The sequence below is a fragment of the Littorina saxatilis genome, linkage group LG13 (genome assembly GCF_037325665.1).
Source record: "Littorina saxatilis isolate snail1 linkage group LG13, US_GU_Lsax_2.0, whole genome shotgun sequence".
Classification (NCBI taxonomy): domain Eukaryota; kingdom Metazoa; phylum Mollusca; class Gastropoda; order Littorinimorpha; family Littorinidae; genus Littorina; species Littorina saxatilis.
In genome coordinates this window covers 23,021,004-23,044,314 of record NC_090257.1, presented here as the reverse complement: position 1 = coordinate 23,044,314, position 23,311 = coordinate 23,021,004, and the positions used below count along the sequence as shown (strand labels likewise).

The following is a 23,311-nucleotide window of genomic DNA, read 5'->3' as shown; positions in this document are numbered from 1 at the left end:
ATATTTTCGTATTTGAATGAGTCGTCTGCTCCGGCTCCACGTAAAACAAAAGAAATGAAAAGTCAAAATTAATGACTACATAAAGTTTGATAAAGAGCTGTCGGAATAACACTGTTTTCACACAAATTCTGTTATCAAAAGAAAATAAAGGCATTGTCATTGATGAGGTTAACAGTGACAAATATTTAAACTCTCCCTAATACTGCGGCTACTCAGTGATTGTGTGAGCAAACTGGCGTCGTCCCAAAATCAAATACACACATTTTTTTTTATTAGTTAGGCCTATTCTTTTTTACGTTTGGCTTTAAGAGGCTGTCTGAACTGATGCAACTGCGAACGCTAGCGGACAACATATTTCTGACACTCAGCTTCGAGTTTATCAGTTTCTAACCGTGAGTGCTTCCATACTTTCGCTTACCTTTTCATGCAGTACGTGAAGATATTTTGACAAATCCAACATCGTCATGCAGGGCTGGCCGTGACAGTCATATATATATATATATATAACACGCATATGAACAGGGCCGAACAACAAAAAAAGGAGTAACAACGATTGTGACAGATTCAATACTGAACAGCGGCTTGTCAGTGTCGATTAAATCAGTGTACCGGGCCTCAGTGTTGTTCAGTTAAAGTCTTGTAAGTCAGTGAAAAGTTACTGACGTTGTTAATTTCAAAACATATTTTGTTTCCGAAAAGAGTCATTTTTTGTGTACTCATATTCATAGATGTGTCCCGTCATTGTAAGTTATTCTGAACCACTATTTAGTCGCGCTCGTACGCGGCAGTCGTAGCCGGTGGCCGCCCGCGCGGTAACTGACGCCCCCGCAGCCGTGAAACGAAGTCGAAAACGATACTGATGTGATGAAGAAGGGCGAAGTGCTGATATAATGTAATATGGAGGTGGGGGGTGAGCGTGTGTGTGTGTTTGGGGGTGGTGGGGTGGTGTGAGCGTGTGTGTGTGTTTTTTTTTTTTTTTTTTTTTTTTTTTTTGGGGGGGGGGGGGGGGTCTGCAAAGATAATACATTTTACCAGCTATAATGTTATTAGTTATCTTCATTTATCAAAGTGAGAATGAGTAAATCAATGAAAACAAATATTATATCTCAATATTTGTTATCTCAATATTACAAGATTAGAAATAATAAAACATATCTAGACTTTGTATTGGGAAAACATGCTGGTGGTCACGAAATGTCAAGTGAAACAAAAAAAGATAAATCAAATAAACTTCTTCTTCTTCTTCTGCGTTCGATGAAATAAAATAAACAAAAATGGATATATTTTTCCTCACCGTTTTAGTTTTCTCCATACTGATGGTTTGAAAAGGATGTCTTCGAAGAAGAAAAAGTGGTAAAAAAGAACTGTAGACAAAAAAACTTCTTTTTTTTTTAAGTGGTAAACATTTTCAAAGACAATGAATCACAAGTCATCAAAATCAAACAAACAAAAAAGGTAAGTTGCTGGAACGTTTGTTATTGATAAAAAAAAAAACCCACACGTTACATTCACAAATATATCGACCCAACGGTCTTTTAAGTGCACAGCCGCAAGCGAATGAATGATTCATTCGAAGCAGGCGATAGAAACTTGTAAATGTACAGGTTTTTTTCAATAACAAACGTTCCAACAACTTTCCTTTCTTGTTTTTTTTATTCCATGTTAAGTTAAAATTGGAACGTTGGTAGTCTCTTTGTTTTTGGATAAGTCACCAAAACTAATAAGAATCAATCTCGGGTTCAGTTAAAAACGGCTTGTACGTGCATGGTAGATTGACTCAAATAGCACCAGAACAAGTTAAAAACCATGGCACTAGATTACCAACTGCTAGACCTACTGGGTAACTTTTAGTCTTTTACTTTTAGTCTTTGCATAGCTTCAGGTTTGTACAGTTTTCCCCTGAAGTTGAAGTGCAAATTCAAATTTCATATGAAAAAAATTGCTAAAACTATCAAATCAAACAACATGACTAATAGGCCTAACTATTAAACGACAAAAAGAATCTTAAACATTAAACTATTTTTTATTCAGCAAATTAAATTATTAAACGACACAAAAACTCACCAGCAGCAAGTGTATAGTTTAAGAAGTTAACGTCGTGCCGGCTATGGAAGTCCGAACCGAATCATCGAATGGTCATGGAAGTGGAGAAAAGACCGGGAAAAATGAAAATGACTTTTGGTCGAATGCAATTACGACACAAATCAAAGGATGCCGTCACTGCTATGACGTCGGAATCAAGTGACCTTGAGCAATACTAATTAATCATAGAGGCAGACATGCGCACACTGTCGCGGCCACGTCATTGTCGTCTGCAACTTTAGCGCCGGTCAAAAATTTGGTCGAAGACTTGCATCAGCATTATTTTCAATTGCCAAGTGAGGGAATAGGCCTACACTTGTAAAGATGGAAAACATCAGCCCGCAAAGCAATCCGGAAAAGGAAAACACTGGTCAAGACGATTGTGATATGCACGGTAAGTAATAGTTTTTAATATCATTTTTCGAAACTGTTAATAGGGTATCTAATTCAGACCGATTGAGATCATTATTTTATTCTCCAGGCTCTAAATCGTACAGTTCAGAAAATATGTCTTGTCAGTCTGGCAGTGGTGGGAAGGGTAAGGGTTAGACTGTAAGTCTTTGAAACATGGAGACATACCGTAAAGACTTGTAGAAGAACTTTACATCGTTATAGGTTCAGTCTTTTAATACTATGTTTTTTTTTTAAAGTTTTCCGTACGCAATTCTGATATGTATCTGTGTCGGTACTGCCAGTGCTATTTAATTTTTGACTGGTATTGGTAAATACTGCTAAGTACCTTATAAGCAACCTCCAAGACTGTTTACACCCCCCCCCCCCCCCCCCCTTCCCAAGAATAGCCTCTCAGTCCCAGGAATGCAGGCAGTTGGTTCTCTGTAGTGTTTAATATGGATAGAACACTGCTTATTTCTAAGACTAACAGACACACGCACACACACCCGGCACGCACACCGGTTCACACACAGTTACACACAGGCTCTGACACACACACAGACGCCGCAAGCACACACACACACACACATACCAGGGCACACACACACTGACACACACACACTCTTCGTGACTTCCGTTGCCGAACAAAACAAACACTCCGACTATTGTTTAAACGCATGAAGCACACACTGACAAGCACCCATCCACGCACTCGATCCATTTAGCAAGGAAACAGCGCACCTGTTATGATGAAGTGGATGGAGTGGTTGCTTTTACTTCACTGGACATTACGTATAAATACATTGTCCGATACCTTTCCGTGTTCATACGCTTTTTTCAAGAGTCAGAAACATAGGAACGATAAATGCTTTTGATGTACTGAGGGAGTGAGCGGTCATTCTGATTTTTTCTCTGCGTCAGTGGTGGTCCGATTTAGATACCCACTCAAAAACTGGGTATCTAAATCCTACCGATGAGATTTTCACCTTTTCGATTACTGAAAATGTGCCGTAAGACTTAGTCTGAACTATCAATATTTTTTTCCAAAAATACTTCTTAACGTCCATATCAACTAAACATAAATCTTTTCATCAAACTATCTTACCTTTTTGCGAGAAACGTGCAACGTATTTTTTGGTACTGGCAATGTTATAGTTTCGCTCTGCGGGGCTCTTGGCGAAGCAGAAGACACAAGGCCCAAATTTTCGCGCCGCGGTGCCGATGACGCAAATAACTCTTGTGACAATACGATTGGTCCGTGAAGTCGCGTCATCAACCGGTTCATGAATGGCCCGTGTGAATGGCATTCCTTCTGTTGTGATGACGTGCGCACCTCGTCAGATACATCAGTCACACATGCACACACACACACCAGGGCCGGACTACCGGGGGGGTTATGGGGGTTGCGCACCCCCCCCCCCTCCCCCTACATGTACATCACTTATTTAAAACATTTTTTATTATTGTTTATTTTATGCCGTTTCATGCAAGGAGCGACCATTTAGTAGGCCTATCTCAGAATATGACCTACCCATCAGAATATGACCTACCCACCCACAAGGGGCTCTGCCCCTTGACCCCGCCAGGGGGATGTTCCCCCTGGACCACCACTGGCAACCCCCCCCCCCCCCTCCTCTTAGCCTAGTCCGGCCCTGCACACACGTACTACTGGTCACAGACACTGACACACACACACTGACACACAATAACACACTGTGACACAAATAAACACACACACAGTACACAGTAGGGGAGACCGGTGCTAGTCCGCCTACGTTTATGCTTTTGGTAGCATAACTGGAGAGTTTGATGAACTAGAAGACTGATTTTTTTTATCATGTTTTACATCAAGACAAATGTGTAGCTGATATCAATGTGCAGACAGTTTTTATGTGCGCATGAACATTTTGTTGTACATACTGCTTTAAGTAGACCTACCCTAACGTAGGCGAACTTGCCCCAAGTCGGGGTAATCCACCTACAGGGTGGGGCAAGTCAGCCGCTCTCATCCATAGTAGGTACAGGACTAGTAGTGCGGCAAGCTTTAGTGGGAAAGCTTTTTTAATTCTCTTCAATATTTAGGTTAAAAAATGCCAATGACAAAATACGAAAGAATGTAACACAAAATTACGTTAGGGGAGACCGGGGCTAGTCCGCCTACCGTTTTATGCTTTTGGTAGCAGACTGGCGAGGAGACCGGGGCTAGTCCGCCTACTTTTATGCTTTTGGTAGCATAAACTGGCGAGTTTGATGAACTAGAAGGCTGATTTTTGACTCACATGCGAAGCAAAAGTGAGTCTATGTACTCACCCGAGTCGTCCGTCCGTCCGTCCGGACGTCCGTCCGTCCGTCCGGAAAACTTTAACGTTGGATATTTCTTGGACACTATTCAGTCTATCAGTACCAAATTTGGCAAGATGGTGTATGATGACAAGGCCCCAAAAAACATACATAGCATCTTGACCTTGCTTCAAGGTCAAGGTCGCAGGGGCCATAAATGTTGCCTAAAAAACAGCTATTTTTCCCATTTTTCCCATTTTCTCTGAAGTTTTTGAGATTCAATACCTCACCTATATATATGATATAGGGCAAAGTAAGCCCCATCTTTTGATACCAGTTTGGTTTTCCTTGCTTCAAGGTCAAGGTCACAGGAGCTCTTCAAAGTTGGATTGTATACATATTTTGAAGTGACCTTGACCCTGAACTATGGAAGATAACTGTTTCAAACTTAAAAATTATGTGGGGCACATGTTATGCTTTCATCATGAGACACATTTGGTCACATATGATCAAGGTCAAGGTCACTTTGACCCTTATGAAATGTGACCAAAATAAGGTAGTGAACCACTAAAAGTGACCATATCTCATGGTAGAAAGAGCCAAAAAGCACCATTGTACTTCCTATGTCTTGAATTAACAGCTTTGTGTTGCATGACCTTGGATGACCTTGACCTTGGGTCACGGTCACATGTATTTTGGTAGGAAAAATGTGTAAAGCATGTGAGTCGTATGGGCTTTGCCCTTCTTGTTTATTTTACATCAAGACAAATGAGTGTAGCTGATATCAATGTGCAGACAGTTTTTATGTGCGCATGAACATTTGTTGTACATACTGCTCACGGCGAACAGGCCCCATGATAAATAGGCGGACTTGCCCCCGCGCGGGCAGGCAACTCTAGTGCCAGATAGCGAGCACAACATGGGAAGGAAGAAGCAAAACTTTTGTCAGAACTCGACCTTAATTAACGCACTTTCACTCGACACCAAGACTAAGTATTTGTTCTCAGAGGTAATGCATCAAATCTTAAGTCAACTCAATTCATGTTACAAAAATGAAGAAAAACACTTTTTGTGATCTGTATACTCACGATATATGGGCGGGCAGCCTCTGAACTTCTGCAGGATATGGCGGGAAGAAGGGACACTACTCTCACATGGTGTGAATGACTAAAAGGTGGTAAATGTAAGAATAAACAGACAAAGACGGATGTGCCCCGGGGGCGGACTAGCCCCGGTCTCCCCTACACAGAGAGACAGACGGAGAAAGAGACAGACAGACGGAGAAAGAGAGATAGATAGACAGACAGACATATTAGTAGACAGAGGGGGAGACCGAGAGACGCAGCGAGAGAGAGACTAGAGACTGATAGACTGAAAGAGAGCCGGAGGCTGAGAGAAAGAGACAGAGAGAGCAATCATTCAGTTGTTTTGACTGACTGAGAGAGAGAGATAGACTGAGAGAAAGAGAGAGAGCAGTAGCATCACAATCTGTTCCACTACCACTGAATGATAATAATTTTTTTTTTTTTTAAACATTGTCAGTTTAATAGTGTGCATTAAAGTCCAGATTCGTTGACTTGGCTTTCCTAACTCGCTGTTACTGAATATTGTAACCAAAACTGACTTCAATTTCCCGTGCGCGCGTACTCCGATGTGTGTACACACACACACACTGGCACACACACACTCAGTGACACACAATGTGACACTGACACACTGGCACCGACACGGCACACACACAAGCTGCAGGACCCGTTAACAAATACTTTGTTGCATTTTATAATGACCTAAACCTGGACATTATTTTTTATTTAAATAGGTGCTTCTGGTGAGGTACTTACAAAAGAGGGAACCAGGAAGGCAAGCTTCTTAATGGTAAGGTTTTGTATTTGTTTTTGTTTTGTTGTTGTTGTTGTTTTTGTTTAAGTTTCAAAGACTTGAAAGGGAATCAAGGAGTTATAGGACTCGACCAAGGTTGACAATTGCACCCTTTGTAAGCAGACACCTGCAAAACTTGGACACTCATTCGCTGACGTTCGGGGTTGTGCAAGTTCATTCTACACACACAGAGCCTAATCGTACATTATACAGATCATACCGGTTTTGGTTGTGTTTAAAAGAAAAAATAGTTGAGGATTCTGTGCACAGTTTCAAGATCAGATCTTTTATAGTTATATGTATCACTTATCAGATAACTAACAACACGATTTTTCTTTTTAATGATTTAAAAATATGTCTAAGACTGTTTCACTATTTTTTTTTCTGTTATGTAATTCTAGTTTACAAAAAAAAATTATTTTGATGATATTAAATCATAGAATATCACTGAATATTAGGTGACAAAATTATATTTTCTAATTCTGGATGACTCCTTTAGATAGAAAGATCCTATTTCTCAATATTTTTCAGTTGTAATGAATATCAATATCAAATGACATTAACACACATTTCAACAGCTCTTGTACTGTTCTAAAGAATGAATTTAAGTTAGATATATATACATACATTTGCTGCAGTGAATTTTTTGTGTCTTTTCGTTTTTCTCAATACAGCAAAACTTGAAATAGAAGGTTTGTGAATTACAGCGACAATATATACTCTCGCAACAATGAATAGTTAAAAGTAAAGGACCCTACTTCCTCAATGCCATGAGTGTATAGCCTGGTTGTTCAATGTGATACAAAAATTACCCATCTCTGATATAATTTCTCTTTTTAGGATCAAACATGGGACATCAGACAAAAGGAATACAACCATTTCCTCAAAGAAGAGAACAGTGACATACCCAGACGAAGTGAAACAAGAGGCAAAGCCTTCAAGGCTCCCGTAAGGAATCGACAAACAGAAACACAAACTCAATCACTCCGTCACACACACATACAGAGTTAAAACTAACGCATCATATCTACTCCATGTATAATTTTTTTTTAAAAGGCAAACAGATAAAATGACTGTGTATTTGTTGTTGGTGTAGTTGTCCCTAGGAGATCTTGTGCAATCCTCTCACACACACACACACACACACTTTTAAACTGCATCAGCATAATTATCATGGCAAAGCTTATCTACAATCATTAACCTACCCTAGACAGCTTGCGTATCAAGATAATATATTCTTGGAATTGTCATACGACTAAGAGTTAAAGATATGAAAACAAATGAAGAGTTGGATTACAACGCTGCAGTTTTCTCTGCCCTGGATTGTAGCTTGCCCCTGGTAAATCTGCAGTAGATCTGCGGGTACTGTGTTCATTTGGAAATCTAGCTACCATCAATTTATCTGTCTTTTGCACCGCAGACACAAAGCAATAGGTACCTGCCATGTGGCCACTTTTTACACTGCTGTCCTCAGTCATTTTTAGAATGAACACGTCATGCTATACTTTATGCAGTAATAATAATAATAATAAGAAGAACATTTATATAGCGCTAAATCAAAAACTTTCGTTAAAAAGGCTTGCTCTAAGCGCTTGACATCTAAACTAAAAAACGTCATTCACACTCTTTGCAATGATGTACAAGAACTTCATGTCACACTCTTTCATTCAGTATAGCACCATTCACACAGTTGTTATTCTGTACAAGACAATAAGTTAGTCTAACATTTAGAATGTTCATAAGATGAAAACAAGAGAAAACCAGACTGATTAAAACAGCTGCTTAGTGCTAACAAAGCCTGAATCTTAATGATAACGTAATACATGTTTAACTGTTAAGACCATAAAAACCTATATGCTAAAATAACTTCGACGTTTCATTGCTTTTGCGTTTATTAAGCATACCACAATGCATAACTACAACTACTTTTACTATTCCAGGTTGAACATGCCTCCTATAAAACCTATCTTAAACAAGATGGTGTCCAGGTAGCAAGAATGACCAAGAAAAGACGTCTTCAATTTCAATTACAAGGTGAAATTGTATACAAGCTTGTAATGAGTGTTCTGGGGGTCAAACAGTACTAGAAAATAAATAATTAACAACATGTATTGCTTTGGGGACTCATGAAAATAATAATTTGCTCTAGACTTTGTATGATAACTTACATTTTTGAGTCACTTGAGAAAAAGTGACTCTATGTAATCGGTCAGTGTTAGTCTGTCCGGCCGGCCGTCCGTAGACACCACCTTAACGTTGGACTTTTCTCGGAAACTATCAAAGCGATCGGGCTCATATTTTGTTTAGTCGTGACCTCCAATGACCTCTACACTTTAACGATGGGTTCGTTGACCTTTGACCTTTTTCAAGGTCACAGGTCAGCGTCAAAGGAAAAATTAGACATTTTATATCTTTTCTCGGAAACTATCAAAGCGATCGGGCTCATATTTTGTTTAGTCGTGACCTCCAATGACCTCTACACTTTAACGATGGTTTCGTTGACCTTTGACCTTTTTCAAGGTCACAGGTCAGCGTCAAAGGAAAAATTAGACATTTTATATCTTTGACAAAGTTCATCGGATGTGATTGAAACTTTGTAGGATTATTCTTTACATCAAAGTATTTACATCTGTAGCCTTTTACGAACGTTATCAGAAAAACAAGGGAGATAACTAGCCTTTTCTGTTCGGCAACACACAACTTAACGTTGGGCTTTTCTCGGAAACTATAAAAGTGACCGGGCTCAAATTTTATGTGAACGTGACTCATTGTGTTGTGAATAGCAATTTCTTCCTGTCCATCTGATGCCTCATATAATATTCAGAACTGCGAAAGTGACTCGATCGAGCGTTTGCTCTTCTTGTTCTTTCAAGCGCTGCCAATTAATATCTGAAATACAAACACAAATTCTTTTGGCAAAATTAAGAGAAATGAATAAGAATAAAAAATAAGCTTATGATCAACATCAGCGTTCTTTAACCTTGTAAGTGCAGAACATATCCTGCTTTCCAAACAGTCAGTTGTTTTTGTAACATCAATGTATGCATGTACTGGTATATATCTATACAGAATCACTTACAGTTACAAGTATATGCAGTTTCATTTATTTACAGTATTCTTTATCTTCTATTTGATTTACAGTTTTCTTTATTTTATATTTAAAATTTAGGAATTCCAGATTCATTGAAAACGCAGGAAGTTCCCACTGATGTCTACCAAGAGGAGTACTCGCAGGTATGTTTGTAAACGAAGTAAAACAACAAATGCACCTGATTGTAAGTAAAATAACACATAATTTTAATATGAGTTGAATCACTTTGCATGATGACAAGATTTTTCTGTTGTAAAATGCGTCACTCAGCGCTGAAACTGAAGAATTAAGAGCAGAAAGATAGTTGTCCAAAGTATTTCACAATGTCACGATCAATTTGCCATGGTTCCCTTTTCCGTTTTGTTGATTAGTTTATACTTATTCGACATTTTTTTCTCCCTTTTATACTTTCAATATTTTGTCTCGTTTAAAGGGAGGTAAAATAGGGAAGCGTGCCGGTGGACAAGTTCAGTGTTTGTGTTAAAGAGTTATGATTCTTGCTTTCTTGTATCACACATACCTTATTTATTTGTCAAAGGTACCGCTTACTTCTGCTCACATGACTCAAAGAAGGGAAATCCAATGTCCAATCGATGCATAAAATTGTATTGAACATTTTACAAAGCATACAGGTTAACAGCTCAGATAGAATACATAACAGTAGCATTATATCACTGTAACATTCATTTAAATTTTCCAGATTCAAGAAGACCGTGCTCCTGGGGAAATAGATGCAGATGACCAAGTAAGTAAATTGCTGAATAACCTTTTTTTACATTTAGTCAAGTTATGACTAAATGTTTTAACATCGAGGGGGGAATCCAGACGAGGGTCGTGGTGTATGTGCGTGTGTGTGTGCGTGTGTGTAGAGCGATTCAGACCAAACTACTGAACCGATCTTTATGAAATTTTACATGAGAGTTCCTGGGTATGATATCCCCATACGTGTTTTTCATTTTTTTGATAAATGTCTTTGATGACGTAGGCGGCACTGTCACGCCCTCATTTTTCAACCAAATTGGTTGAAATTTTGGTCAAATATTGTTCGATGAAGCCCGGACTTCGGTATTGCGTTTCAGCTTGGTGGCTTAAAAATTAATTAATGACTTTGGTCATTAAAAATATGAAAATTGTAAAAAAATTATTTCTTTTATAAAACGATCCAAATTTACGTTCATCTTATTCTCCATCATTTGCTGATTCCAAAAACATATAAATATGTTATATTTGGATTAAAAACAAGCTCTGAAAATTAAATATATAAAAATTATTATCAAAATTAAATTGTCCAAATCAATTTAAAAACACTTTCATCTTATTCCTTGTCGGTTCCTGATTCCAAAAACATATAGATATGATATGTTTGGATTGAAAACACGCTCAGAAAGTTAAAACGAAGAGAGGTACAGAAAAGCGTGCTATCGTTCTCAGCGCAACGTACTACCCCGCTCTCCTTGTCAATTTCACTGCCTTTGCCGTGAGCGGTGGACTGACGATGCTTCGAGTATACGGTCTTGCTGCGTTGCATTGCGTTCAGTTTCATTCTGTGAGTTCGACAGCTACTTGACTGAATGTTGTATTTTCGCCTTTCGCGACTTGTTTATATTTATAAAATTTATGTTTTATGTACTAGGGATTGAAACATGGGGGGAATTTGGGGGTTGTGATTGGATAGTCTCACACAGCGCCATTTCGAGCATCGAGCCATATTCCGTAGCTATTTATATGTTACACCTCTGTTCATGCATGGTATCTCATTGGTATGTGGTCTTGACAGGCTCAATTAAATTATCATATGATGACTTCAGACGGTGTTGGAGGGAACATTTGATATGAATGAGAACTTAAATGTTGTTTTAGGCATCCAAGCAGTAATGCAATCCCATATTGTCTGGACACATGTTTTTACACTTTTGGTATTTAGTTATGGCTTTCTTGCTCTTATAACTGACATTTTAATATTTACCAAATCATGTTTCCATCCAAAACATTAACATGTGTTATGTGTGTGTGTAGGTGTGTGAGAAGTTGCATGTTTGACATACAAGTACAACAAAATCAGAAAGAAAAGCTTCAAGAATTAATGTAAAAGTAGTTTTTAAAACAAACAGGTTAACAGCTCCTACTGAATAAATTGTAGCATGATCATAGATATCACTGTAACATTAAATTTAATTTTTCAGATTCAAGAAGACAGTGCTCCTGAGGAATATTCAGATGACCAAGTAAGTAAATTGCTTTCTGTGAATTTTGTGGAATCACAAACATAAAATCTGTATTGTAAAATGTTGTGACGTATGTATACATTTCACCTCTATTAATTTAAACCATGGTATTGCAGGGTATGTGGTCTTGACAGGGTCAATTAATATGATGAGGCCACTCTAGACTGTGTTGAAGTGAACATTTGATATGAATAAAAAGTTTAATGTTAATTTTTAAAATTCAAAGCTTTAGTGCAATCCCTTAGTCTGGACTAAGTCAAAAGTAAGAATGTTTGACTATCGATTGGATTGTAAGTAAAATAACACATAATTTTAATATGGGTGTTAAATCACTTTGGATGATGACAAGATTTTTCTGCAGTGAAATGCGTCACTCAGTACTGAAACCTGAGAATTAAGAGCAGAGAGATGGTAGTCTAAAATATTTCACAAAATCATAATCAGTTTCCATGGCTCCCTTTTGAAACTGGATCTTTGTTTTGTTGATACTTATTCGACATTTTTTTCTCCTCTTTATACTTTCAATAATTTGTTTTGTTTAAAAGGATGGAAAATGGGGAAGTGTGCAGGTGGACAAGTAAGTTTAGTGTTTGTGTTAAAGAGTTATGACTCTTGCTTTCTTGTATCAGGCATACCTTATTTATTTGTCAAAGTTACCGCTTACTTCTGCGCTATGATAATACTAAGCCAATGTTTGTCTTTCTAGGTACACCCGTTCTTCCCTTCCTCGTCAACAGCCAGTGAGGAAAGTGAAGGAACTGTGAGGAGTATACCAGGGGTAAGTACATACATAAGAAGATAAAATAAAATCAACAACAAAAACAACGTTTCAGATTACAGATACCCCAACTGACAATCTGTTTTTCTATCGACACCTTCATCTTTTTTGTAACTTAAAAAAAAAAGGTGCAGGGATCAAAATTAATACATTTAGTCAATCACAGAATGATACTGAAAAGACTGCATTTCATGAAGAGAATGCTTTCCTATAACCGGGACCCAGACTGAAAACGCTGACATATTCATGTGCAAAACGTGATCGTTTGAAGTGACAAGCTAGTATTGTACAGCCCTCTAACAGGAAAGCGCGATTTTCTTTATTCTTATGTCCATGTTATTTTTAATCAGGAAATTTTAAAAAAATAAGATGAAAACATTTTTGGATGGTCTGCTAAAAACGTAAATTAAATTAGAATTTTGAAATTTTTGATGACCAAACTTGCTTCCAAGCTGAAGTGTAATCCCAGAGTTGAGCCTTTGTCACAGATTGATCAACAAACTTCAATCAATTTGATCGAAAAATAAGGGTGTGACAGTGCTGCAAAACTCAATAAAAATCTGGATAGGACGTCATCAAAGATATTTATGGTCTCCCATAAATTAACTCATGTTACTCCATGGTTTGTGCCAGAATCTACTACATTTATGGGTTTGTTCACGAATTGCCTCCCCTGTCATACTCCACAAGGAATTAACCGCCTTCCACGTTCATGCTATGAACAAACGCAAACACATTGGTGATAGTATTGTCGCCGAGTGATTTCACTTAGCGACTACATTATTGAAAGGCACCATCTTGATGTATATCATCAGTCAAATAATATACATTTAACACATCGATTTTTTGTATACGTATTTCAACAAATAAATTTTCATCATGTACCAAAATTAAATTTTCATAATGTACCAAAATTAATGTTGGGCTGACTAGATAGATGGACACATGTACCCTGTTTTATCACACCTGCCCTTACACAAAAACAATGGCTGCCTTTCCACTTGTATATGCAGCTATTGGAAAAATGGCAAAAGTAATTACAACAATGCAAAAACCATGTAAAAGCTGCCTTGTTCCAACTCGATATGCAGTGGTTGGTTAAGTGTCAAAATGTTCTTACAAAATATTTACAACAATGCAACCAATGTAATAACAGGTCAAATTGTGTTTTTAACCCCAAGGGCGGTAAAAAGCCAATTATTTACAACAAATAAACAACATTGAGAAAAACAACTCTCACATCAATGGCGGTCAAAAGCCCAAATTTGTGACACGAATGCAGAAATTGTAAGGAACACAGAAACCAGTAGTCAACTGCTGACAGATTAGCTCCCTTATTCCCTATTGGTTCAATACGGCCAAACCATGTCAAAAATACTCAAAGGATAACTGAGATGCCAGATGCCACAGTCGCGGGCTACTCAACCCAAACCACTCAGGGCGAAGGGAAGTAGGCTGTGGACCGAAGCAATCTGTGGACTAAAGCTTAAGTTTTGGTTCCAGACCAATCAATGACGGTACAGCACCGAAGCTCAAACCGTGGTGTCAGCTCACCCTGGCAGGACATGCACCAAAATTTGTAATTTGTTCCTTTTATGAACTCAATCATTAGCACATAGGTACTTGCTACCATAGTGTACCTTGCTCATCTGCAGACCAACTGTAAGCCACTCAATGTACCCTTACAGTCAATCCGCAGCACTGGCATGTTCACAGTGGAACGAAAGAACACAACAAATGGGTGGAAGGCGGGGGTTGTGGAGGTTAATGTCAGAGCTGTTTCAAAGCGTTGTCTGTTGTTGTTAATTGTAGAGGAAGGAAGTGACTTCGCATTATGGGTATTCAATTTAGTTACGCATTTTTTCTTTGGATCGGTACGAAACGACTTTCTTAAGACACAACCAAAAATGCCAAACCATTTCTCCACATAAATTTCTTTTATGGTCTCCCATAAATTAATTTATGTTCCTCCCTGGTTTGTGTCAAAAATTACTACATTTAAAGGTTTGTTCAGGAACTGCCTCCCCTGTCTACTCCACCAGGAATTAACCGCCTTCCACACTCATGCTATGAACAAACGCAAACACATTGGTGATGGTATTGTCGCCGAGTGATTTCACTCAGCGACTGCATTATTGAAAGGCACCATCTTGATGTATATCATCAGTCAAATAATATACATTTAACACATCAATTTTTTTTAGACGTATTTCAACAAATAAATTTTCATCATGTACCTAAATTAATGTTCGGGCATGGACTGAGTAGATAGATGGACACATGTACCCTGCTTTATCACACCCGCCCTTACACACAAACAATGGCTGTCTTTCCACTTGTATTTATGCACTATTGGAACAAGAAGGGCAAAGCCCATACGACTCACATGCTTTACACATTTTTCCTACCAAAATACATGTGACCTTGACCCAAGGTCAAGGTCATACAAGGTCATGCAACACAAAGCTGTTAATTCAAGACATAGGAAGTACAATGGTGCTTTTTGGCTCTTTCTACCATGAGATATGGTCACTTTTAGTGGTTCACTACCTTATTTTGGTCACATTTCATAAGGGTCAAAGTGACCTTGACCTTGATCATATGTGACCAAATGTGTCTCATGATGAAAGCATAACATGTGCCCCACATAATTTTTAAGTTTGAAACAGTTATCTTCCATAGTTCAGGGTCAAGGTCACTTCAAAATATGTATACAATCCAACTTTGAAGAGCTCCTGTGACCTTGAAGCAAGGTAAACCAAACTGGTATCAAAAGATGGGGATTACTTTGCCCTATATCATATATAGGTGAGGTATTGAATCTCAAAAACTTCAGAGAAAATGGGAAAAATGTGAAAAATAGCTGTTTTTTAGGCAACATTTATGGCCCCTGCGACCTTGACCTTGAAGCAAGGTCAAGATGCTATGTATGTTTTTTGGGGCCTTGTCATCATACACCATCTTGCCAAATTTGGTACTGATAGACTGAATAGTGTCCAAGAAATATCCAACGTTAAAGTTTTCCGGACGGACGTCCGGACGGACGGACGGACGACTCGGGTGAGTACATAGACTCACTTTTGCTTCGCATGTGAGTCAAAAATGGCAAAAGTATTTACAACAATGCAAAAACCATGTAAAAGATGTCTCGCTATACAGCGGTTGGTTAATTGTCAAACTTTTTCACAAAATATCTACACCAATGCAACCAATGCAATAACAAGTCAAATTGTGTTTTAACCCCAAGGGCGGTAAAAAGCCACCAACCAGCCCAGCTGGTACCGCCCCAGAGCATGACACGGACAGTCCAACAACTACAACCACCGCGCAAGCCACCAAATGTACCCTTGCCCGATGATTGCGGCATTGCACCGTCCGTTCCATACTAAAAACTGAAATTTCAGATATTATGCATTCTAATAATAATAGGAAGTAAGTGCATTTGATGCCCATCGCCCCGCTAGGCGTATCTGTGCATCAGATGCCCCCTGTGATGCTAGGTGTGTAGCTGCGCCGATCCTAAAATTGTGTGTGTTGTATCTCCCCTCTGGATAGCCACTAAACTGAAGCGCTGGCTTGAGCTCTTTACAAAAACTAGAGCGCAAAACGGCTTCTCCAGTGTCCGACAGAAAAAGAGGACCTGTACTACCCCTCCTCATCTGCAAATACCGTTGAACTAAAGAAACTGCACAGATGCTGCCTTTCTGGCACGGTTTTACTGTATGTCTGACAACTGCCCCCATACTGTGTTTAAACTTGCGAAAAGTTATCGACATACCGTCTTCTTCTATAGAAATATCTTCTCGCTGCCAGTTGTTGTGAGATAATGTCATCTCACCCACCCGCAGAAGAGCATGGAAAGCTAGTGCACACATAGCCTGAAATATCAGCCTAGCATACATACTACCAATGACGATGTGACTGGCCTCTACCATCTTTTCTAGAATGTGCAATGTGATGGGTAGCCTCATGTCTGGGCTGCCGTTCAATTGTTTGCTACCCTGCAACATTTTTCGAATCAACACAGCGTTGGAAAGATCCCTAACATCCATGACCTTTTGCACAAAACCAATAGCAGACACTGCCGACATAATAGTGCTAGGAGCAAATTTGCTTTCGTGCATATGTGCTATAAAGCGGACTACAACAATCTCTGCGACTGGAAATTGAAACTGCATGCCGTTTAACTGGTGAAATTCCCGAAACTGTCGCCAAGTGCGTTGGTATGCCTTGCGGGTGCCCTCAGAAATGGAGGCAAACAATAAGGACTGTGCTGTCGCATCTAGCTGAGCAGATTGGTACGAAACGACTTTCTTAAGATGCAACAAAATAAATGCCAAACCATTTCTCCACATACATTTCTTTTATCACACACAAAAAGGTCTAGATATATCATCTGGAAGACTTTATGTTAAGTTTCATGAAGATTGGTCCCATATTTTCATCGGAATCGATCTATACACACAAACACTTTCACAAAACACCGCCATGTATACTTTGCTTATTCCGTCATCCTAAAAAAATAAATTTCATTTCAAAATTAAATTTCACTTCAAAAATAAATTTCATATTCAATTTAATTAATTGAATTCTCTCTCTCTCCCTCTCTCTCTCTCTATATATATATATATATCTCTCTCTCTCTGTCGGTCTCTCTCTCTCTCTGTCGGTCGTCTGTCTCTCTCTGTCAGTCGTCTGTCTGACTGTCTGCCTATCTGTCCATTTCTCTCTCTCTCTCTCTCTCTCTGTCTAGTTCTGTTTGTTTTTCTTGTTTTATTTTGTTGTCTCAGTCTCTCAGTATTAACCTCTTGCTCAAAACCACCACGAAATTGCGCTGGTTTGGTGTGATACCAGACAAACCGTATTCCTCTAACATTCATTCATACATTTCAATTATAGATTTAATAATTGATAAAATAAGGCGAACAGTACAATCTGCATCCCCATGAAAAGACAAAAAACGGAATCTTTTTCAATACTTATCAGAATGATGACCATTAGAAGCTGCACATTAGTCAGCTTTTGCCTTGCTTGCCAATGCTTCAGTGGTGCCAGTGAGAAAGTTTTACTCGGTCAGTGCTGGGACGGCGGGCTGGAATGTGGGATGGTCTGGCATCACTTTTAGGCCGAAGTGCTCCCTCTTTCCGTAGGGATACACTCTTTGGTGTGATGCTGTTTGACAAACAAGGGAAACAAATAAAAAATGAAAGCTTTAAAACATTTTTCTAAGCATACAGGTTAACAGATCAGACAGAATTACGTAACGGTAGCATTATATCACTGTAGCATTCTTTTACATTTTCCAGAATCAAGAAGACGGCGCTCCTGGAGCTGGGGAGATAGATGCAGATGACCAAGTAAGTAAATTGCTGAATAACCTTTGTGAATTTTGTGGACTCAAGAATGGGTAAAATTGCCTTAAATTAAAATCTCTATCTGTCTGTCTCTGGTATTTTTGATGTACTAACTGACATGTAAGGTCAGTGTTTGTGTTAACACTTTCTACCCCACCTATGTGGACCAAGTTTTTTTTTTTAGCCGAGACCAGCTGTGCTGCAGCAGGTCACTAAGAATTGTAGTAACTGTGATGAACTGTGTATCAACAGGCCAGAATGCATGCAGGCGTTAGATGGACGTTACAGGAAGCGACTGAAGCTAACAGTCTGAGCGGATATATCCGTATCTGGCCAGATACAGCCATATGAGTGGGTACGGATATATCCGTACCTGGGAGACAATTAAATAGTTAAAAAGTTATGACACTTGCTTTCTTGTATAACAGACTTACCCTATTTATTTGTATGTTTCTCTCTAGGTACACCCGTTCTGCCTTTCCTCGTCAACAGCCAGTGAGGAAAGTGAAGGAAGTGTGAAGAGTATACCAGGGGTAAGTGCATGAAAAACAACAATATTTCAAATGCCCCTACAAACAAAATTAATGTGTGTGTGTGTGTGTGTGTGTGTGTGTGTGTGTGTGTGTGTGTGTGTGTGTGTGTGTGTGTGTGTGTGAGAAGTTGCATGTTTGACATACAAGTACAACACAATCAGAAAGAAAAGCTTCAAGAATTAATGTAAAAGTTTTTTTTTAAACAAACAGCTTGACAGCTCCCACTAAATAAATGGTAGCATATAACTGCAACATTCAATTTAATTTTCCAGATTCAAGAAGAAAGTGCTCCTGAGGAATATTCAGATGACCAAGTAAGTAAATGGCAGAATCATTTTCTGTTAATTTTTTGGAATCACAAAAATACATTCTTTATTGTAAAATAAATGTTATGTACCATGGATGTTGTGACCTAGCTATGTACAAGTTTCACCTCTGTTCATCCATGGTATGAGGTCTTGACAGGGTCAATTAATATGATGAGGCCACTCTAGACTGTTCAAGTGAACATTTAATATGAATAAAAAGTTTAATGTTAATTTTTAAAATTCCAAGATTTAGTGCGATCCCATAGTCCAGACTAAGTCAAATCATGTTTGACCATAGTTTCTATCAATTGGATTGAAAAATGGGGTTGTCGGCATTTTCACATAACATTTACTCGGTGGTGTGATATAATCAGGTATACCTTATTCATTTTTAAAATTAACCGCTTACAGTTACTTCTGCTCTATAATAACACTTATGCTAATGTTTGTCTTTCTAGTTACACCCGTTCTCCCCTTCCTCGTCAACAGCCAGTGAGGAAAGTGAAGGAAGTGTGAGGAATATACCAGGGGTAAGTGCATACAGAAGGAGGTATAGATGACATTTAGGTTTCCTTGGTACTTCGACAATTTTCAATCAGTGTTAATATTTTTCCTATACAACGGTGCCCAGCACCGCGACCATTATGATTCCTGGCTTTACCAACATTTTTTGTTATGGAAAAGACAAATTAATTAGGTGTTCATTGAAACTGCCTTGAAGTTGAACACAGTGTAAACGTGCCCCTTTGCAAGGCCTCATGGATGAGTTACTGGGTATAACCAAGTGGAATCATGTGTGACCACACTTGGTGGCTGCATGCAGACAACAATTATTTTCGTGTGAATTTCGTGCAGAAAGTGGCTCTTGCATTCGGCAGGCATGGGAATTCCGAAATAGAAAAAAACTCTCAAAATAGGCTGAGATCCAGGGGCCGCCCAGGCCCTGCCGGGGTGCAGGGGCAGAGCCCCGTTGGGGGGACAAAGCCCCCCGGAAGGAAAACGAATTTTAGCATTTTTGAGTCACTTGAGAAAAAGTGACTATGTAATCGGTCAGTGTTAGTCTGTCCGTCCGGCCGTCCGTAGACACCACCTTAACGTTGGACTTTTCTCGGAAACTATCAAAGCGATCGGGCTCATATTTTGTTTAGTCGTGACCTCCAATGACCTCTACACTTTAACGATGGTTTCGTTGACCTTTGACCTTTTTTAAGGTCACAGGTCAGCGTCAAAGGAAAAATTAGACATTTTATATCTTTGACAAAGTTCATCGGATGTGATTGAAACTTTGTAGGATTATTCTTTACATCAAAGTATTTACATCTGTAGCCTTTTACGAACGTTATCAGAAAAACAAGGGAGATAACTAGCCTTTTCTGTTCGGCAACACACAACTTAACGTTGGGCTTTTCTCGGAAACTATAAAAGTGACCGGGCTCAAATTTTATGTGAACGTGACTCATTGTGTTGTGAATAGCAATTTCTTCCTGTCCATCTGATGCCTCATATAATATTCAGAACTGCGAAAGTGACTCGATCGAGCGTTTGCTCTTCTTGTATACTAATATTTTTTTAGTTCTCGTGTAAACAAATAATGGATAGAGAGACAATAGTATACATGTAATTTAATGTACCTTTTTTTTTGCCACGGACAATAGTTTATTTTCGCTGAAACGTAATTTCCTTTTCGCGGAACGCCTAGTTGTGTCCACCGCAGGCGCTACACACGATTATGTCCCCCGCACGCGGAAGCAGACTTGATATATCGCAAAAGAATTGCCATGTGAAGGTATTTTATGGAAGATCACATTATCTATTATAGATATTCCGAAGCAGAATTGCATAGGCTGTAAGTACAATATTTTACTTAGGTCTTGTTGTGTACTCGTGAACAGTGGCGTTCGATTTTCTGCCGAAGTCCGTGAAAATTACGCAGAGAGGTCTCAATTTCTTACAAATTAACCCAGAACTAGCATTTGAATCACTATTCTAATACTCACAGTTCAAATTTCGATACCTTGCAGACTTGTATGCGCGTTTTGGGGCACCAGCATCGCGGATAAGCTGCTCTAATCTAGCGTTATTTTGTGGTACTCGATTCTCAGTGGGTAAGGTCCCCCGGAGACACCAGATAAGGTCCCCCGCATTTTTGACCAAGCTGCGGGGGATCTTACCCCGTTAAATTTCATTGTTGATCTTTGTACCCATCGTGAGTCAAACCTAAGCAAAGCTGAAACTTAAATATGGAAAGCAGTATCCACAAGTAGTTACACTTTGACAATCAAGAAGATTTAAGCCCTTCTGTTGGCCGTGTTGTGTTATTATATCATTTTTAACGTGGGAGACAGTATTTCTGACCTGTCTTGGTGAAATTTCTTCTCTTTTGTAGTACACGAGACTATAAAATGGTAAGAAACTGGCTGATCCAATGCAAAGAAAAAGTATCGGTCTGTATGATATAAACTTTAATACAAGGAAGTCTGGTTATCTAGTACTATTTTAAGCCATTAATTTGGAGACACCTACCATCTACTATCTTGCGGGGGACATAATCGTGTGTAGCGCCTGCGGTGGACACAACTAGGCGTTCCACGATCTAGGGCGTGATACATACACCACGACCCTCGTCTTGATTCCCCATCTATGTAAAAATAAAATAAAAAAGCTTCAAGAAATAATGTAACAGTTTTCAAAACAAACAGGTTAACAGCTCCTACTGAATAAATAGTAGCATTATATCACTGTAACATTCAATTTAATTTTCCAGACTCAAGAAGACAGTGCTGCTGATGAAATGGATGCAGATGATGAAGTAAGTAAATTGCTAATTAACATTCTGTGAATTTTGTGTAATCAAACATTTTACTTTATTTCTTGTAAAAAAATGTTTTATCAAACATAAGTGAGTGAGACCATTCATAAAATAACAATATCGTTCAAACCACACATATGTATATCATGTAAATGAGCGTCATGTCAAACTATTTTGGCAGGGACCTGCTTTATGATGCCAGAGTCACCGAGACAAATGTCATTATGGAAACCCTTTTACGCTACACTGTTTCTACTGGTAGAAGTTTTCGAACTTCCATGTCACGCTACACTTTCTAGCATAACATGTCTTTGCTTTGACGTCAAAGATTGCGCCAAATTGATATTACTATCGTTATCTGTTATATAGGCAGAAAATGGGGGGGGGGGGGGGGGGGGTTTCCAGAATTGCAAAATAATCACTCTCTTTTCCTGCAGCCAGACGAAAATAGTTCTTTGCATCCAACTACTTTTAGTGCCTCAAAGTATTCATTAACAACACAGAAAAAAATCCAAAATACCTAACTTAAAATGTTTAACACAAAAATTACATTCATAATTAGAATGTTGTTATCCCCACACATGACAGACATTTTCAGTGGCAGGGGAAGACAAGCACACTGGACACACCAGAGTTATCCTCAATCACAAGAGACTAAGGAGTAGTGCATGGGAGATAATCAGAATGTTGACCAAACAAACTCTCTTTACACAGTGACTGTTCAAACTGAAATAAATGATTGTACAATTCAAAATTAAAACAGTGTGATGTACACATGTAAATGTGAACCTCTTACACTTTCTTCACCATTTTTCAGTGATACAAAACATTTGATCGATAAACTCAAAATTGTTCATGTACATGATATGTGACCCTCCACCACAAAATGAGTCGCATGTCACCTCGCGCGGTTCTGCGCTAGGCTTAATATAAGTCCGGGGAGTGTCTGGACCCTCACCTTAGTCACAGGCTTATAACTAAAACAATTTTCGCTCTTTTCTTTTCAGTAGATAGAGCATAAAAAACTCTTTAGGAAAATGTAAAAATATGAAAATCATGCAAAGGTGACATGCGACTCATTCCGTGGTGGAGGGTCACATATTTCTGCTGATGTCATTACTACTTAGTAAACAATTTAACTTATATAGATTGTAATTATGTCCCTTTCTTCAACATAACTTTAGAATTTAAAAATTCTTGTGAGAACAAGGGCGTTTATGATAAGGGCTGTTGGAATTTTCCACTGCTGTGTTCCCCGGATTCTAATTTCCATAACCAATTATGACCACTGACCTCTCTAATCATGTGACTTATCACCCTTGCTTTCTTTGGCGCTTCAGAGGAATTTCCCCCAATAGGTGACAAATGCCCGTGTCGTGGCGGTGCAGCCTCAGATTCTACCCTAATTTTCCAGTCATCTTTATCCCTCTCTTCATTATTTAATTCAATTAGTTGAAGGGAGATAATCAACATTGACATTCTTATCTCCACGGTATCCATCTCTAATTCTACAAGTGCTAGGGAGATAACCGACACTTATTGGTATATCCCCTGGATTTATGAAAATAAGTGACAAGACT

At 38.7% G+C, this 23,311-nt stretch overlaps 2 protein-coding genes and 1 long non-coding RNA gene across 3 annotated transcripts in view; 2 read left to right on the top strand and 1 right to left on the bottom strand.

Annotated features, from left to right (window-relative positions):
* LOC138945306 (uncharacterized) overlaps positions 1 to 23,311 on the top strand; it is an 87,488-nt gene that overhangs the window by 42,260 nt on the left and 21,917 nt on the right. The gene's annotated exons all lie outside the window — the stretch shown is intronic.
* On the bottom strand, positions 16,144 to 16,851 carry LOC138946123 (uncharacterized). Its single transcript, XM_070317627.1, has one exon. It carries the CDS (start codon positions 16,849 to 16,851, stop codon positions 16,144 to 16,146), a length of 708 nt encoding a protein of 235 aa, XP_070173728.1.
* LOC138945923 (uncharacterized) lies at positions 18,543 to 19,452 on the top strand. The gene is made up of 3 exons (XR_011449131.1): positions 18,543 to 18,614; positions 18,887 to 18,928; positions 19,381 to 19,452. It is a non-coding gene; the product is annotated as an uncharacterized lncRNA (long non-coding RNA).

What these genes read in the sequence shown, in the direction of transcription:
- LOC138946123 (XM_070317627.1), bottom strand. Translation starts at nt 16,851, where the DNA reads ATGCACGAAAGCAAATTTGCTCCTAGCACTATTATGTCGGCAGTGTCT.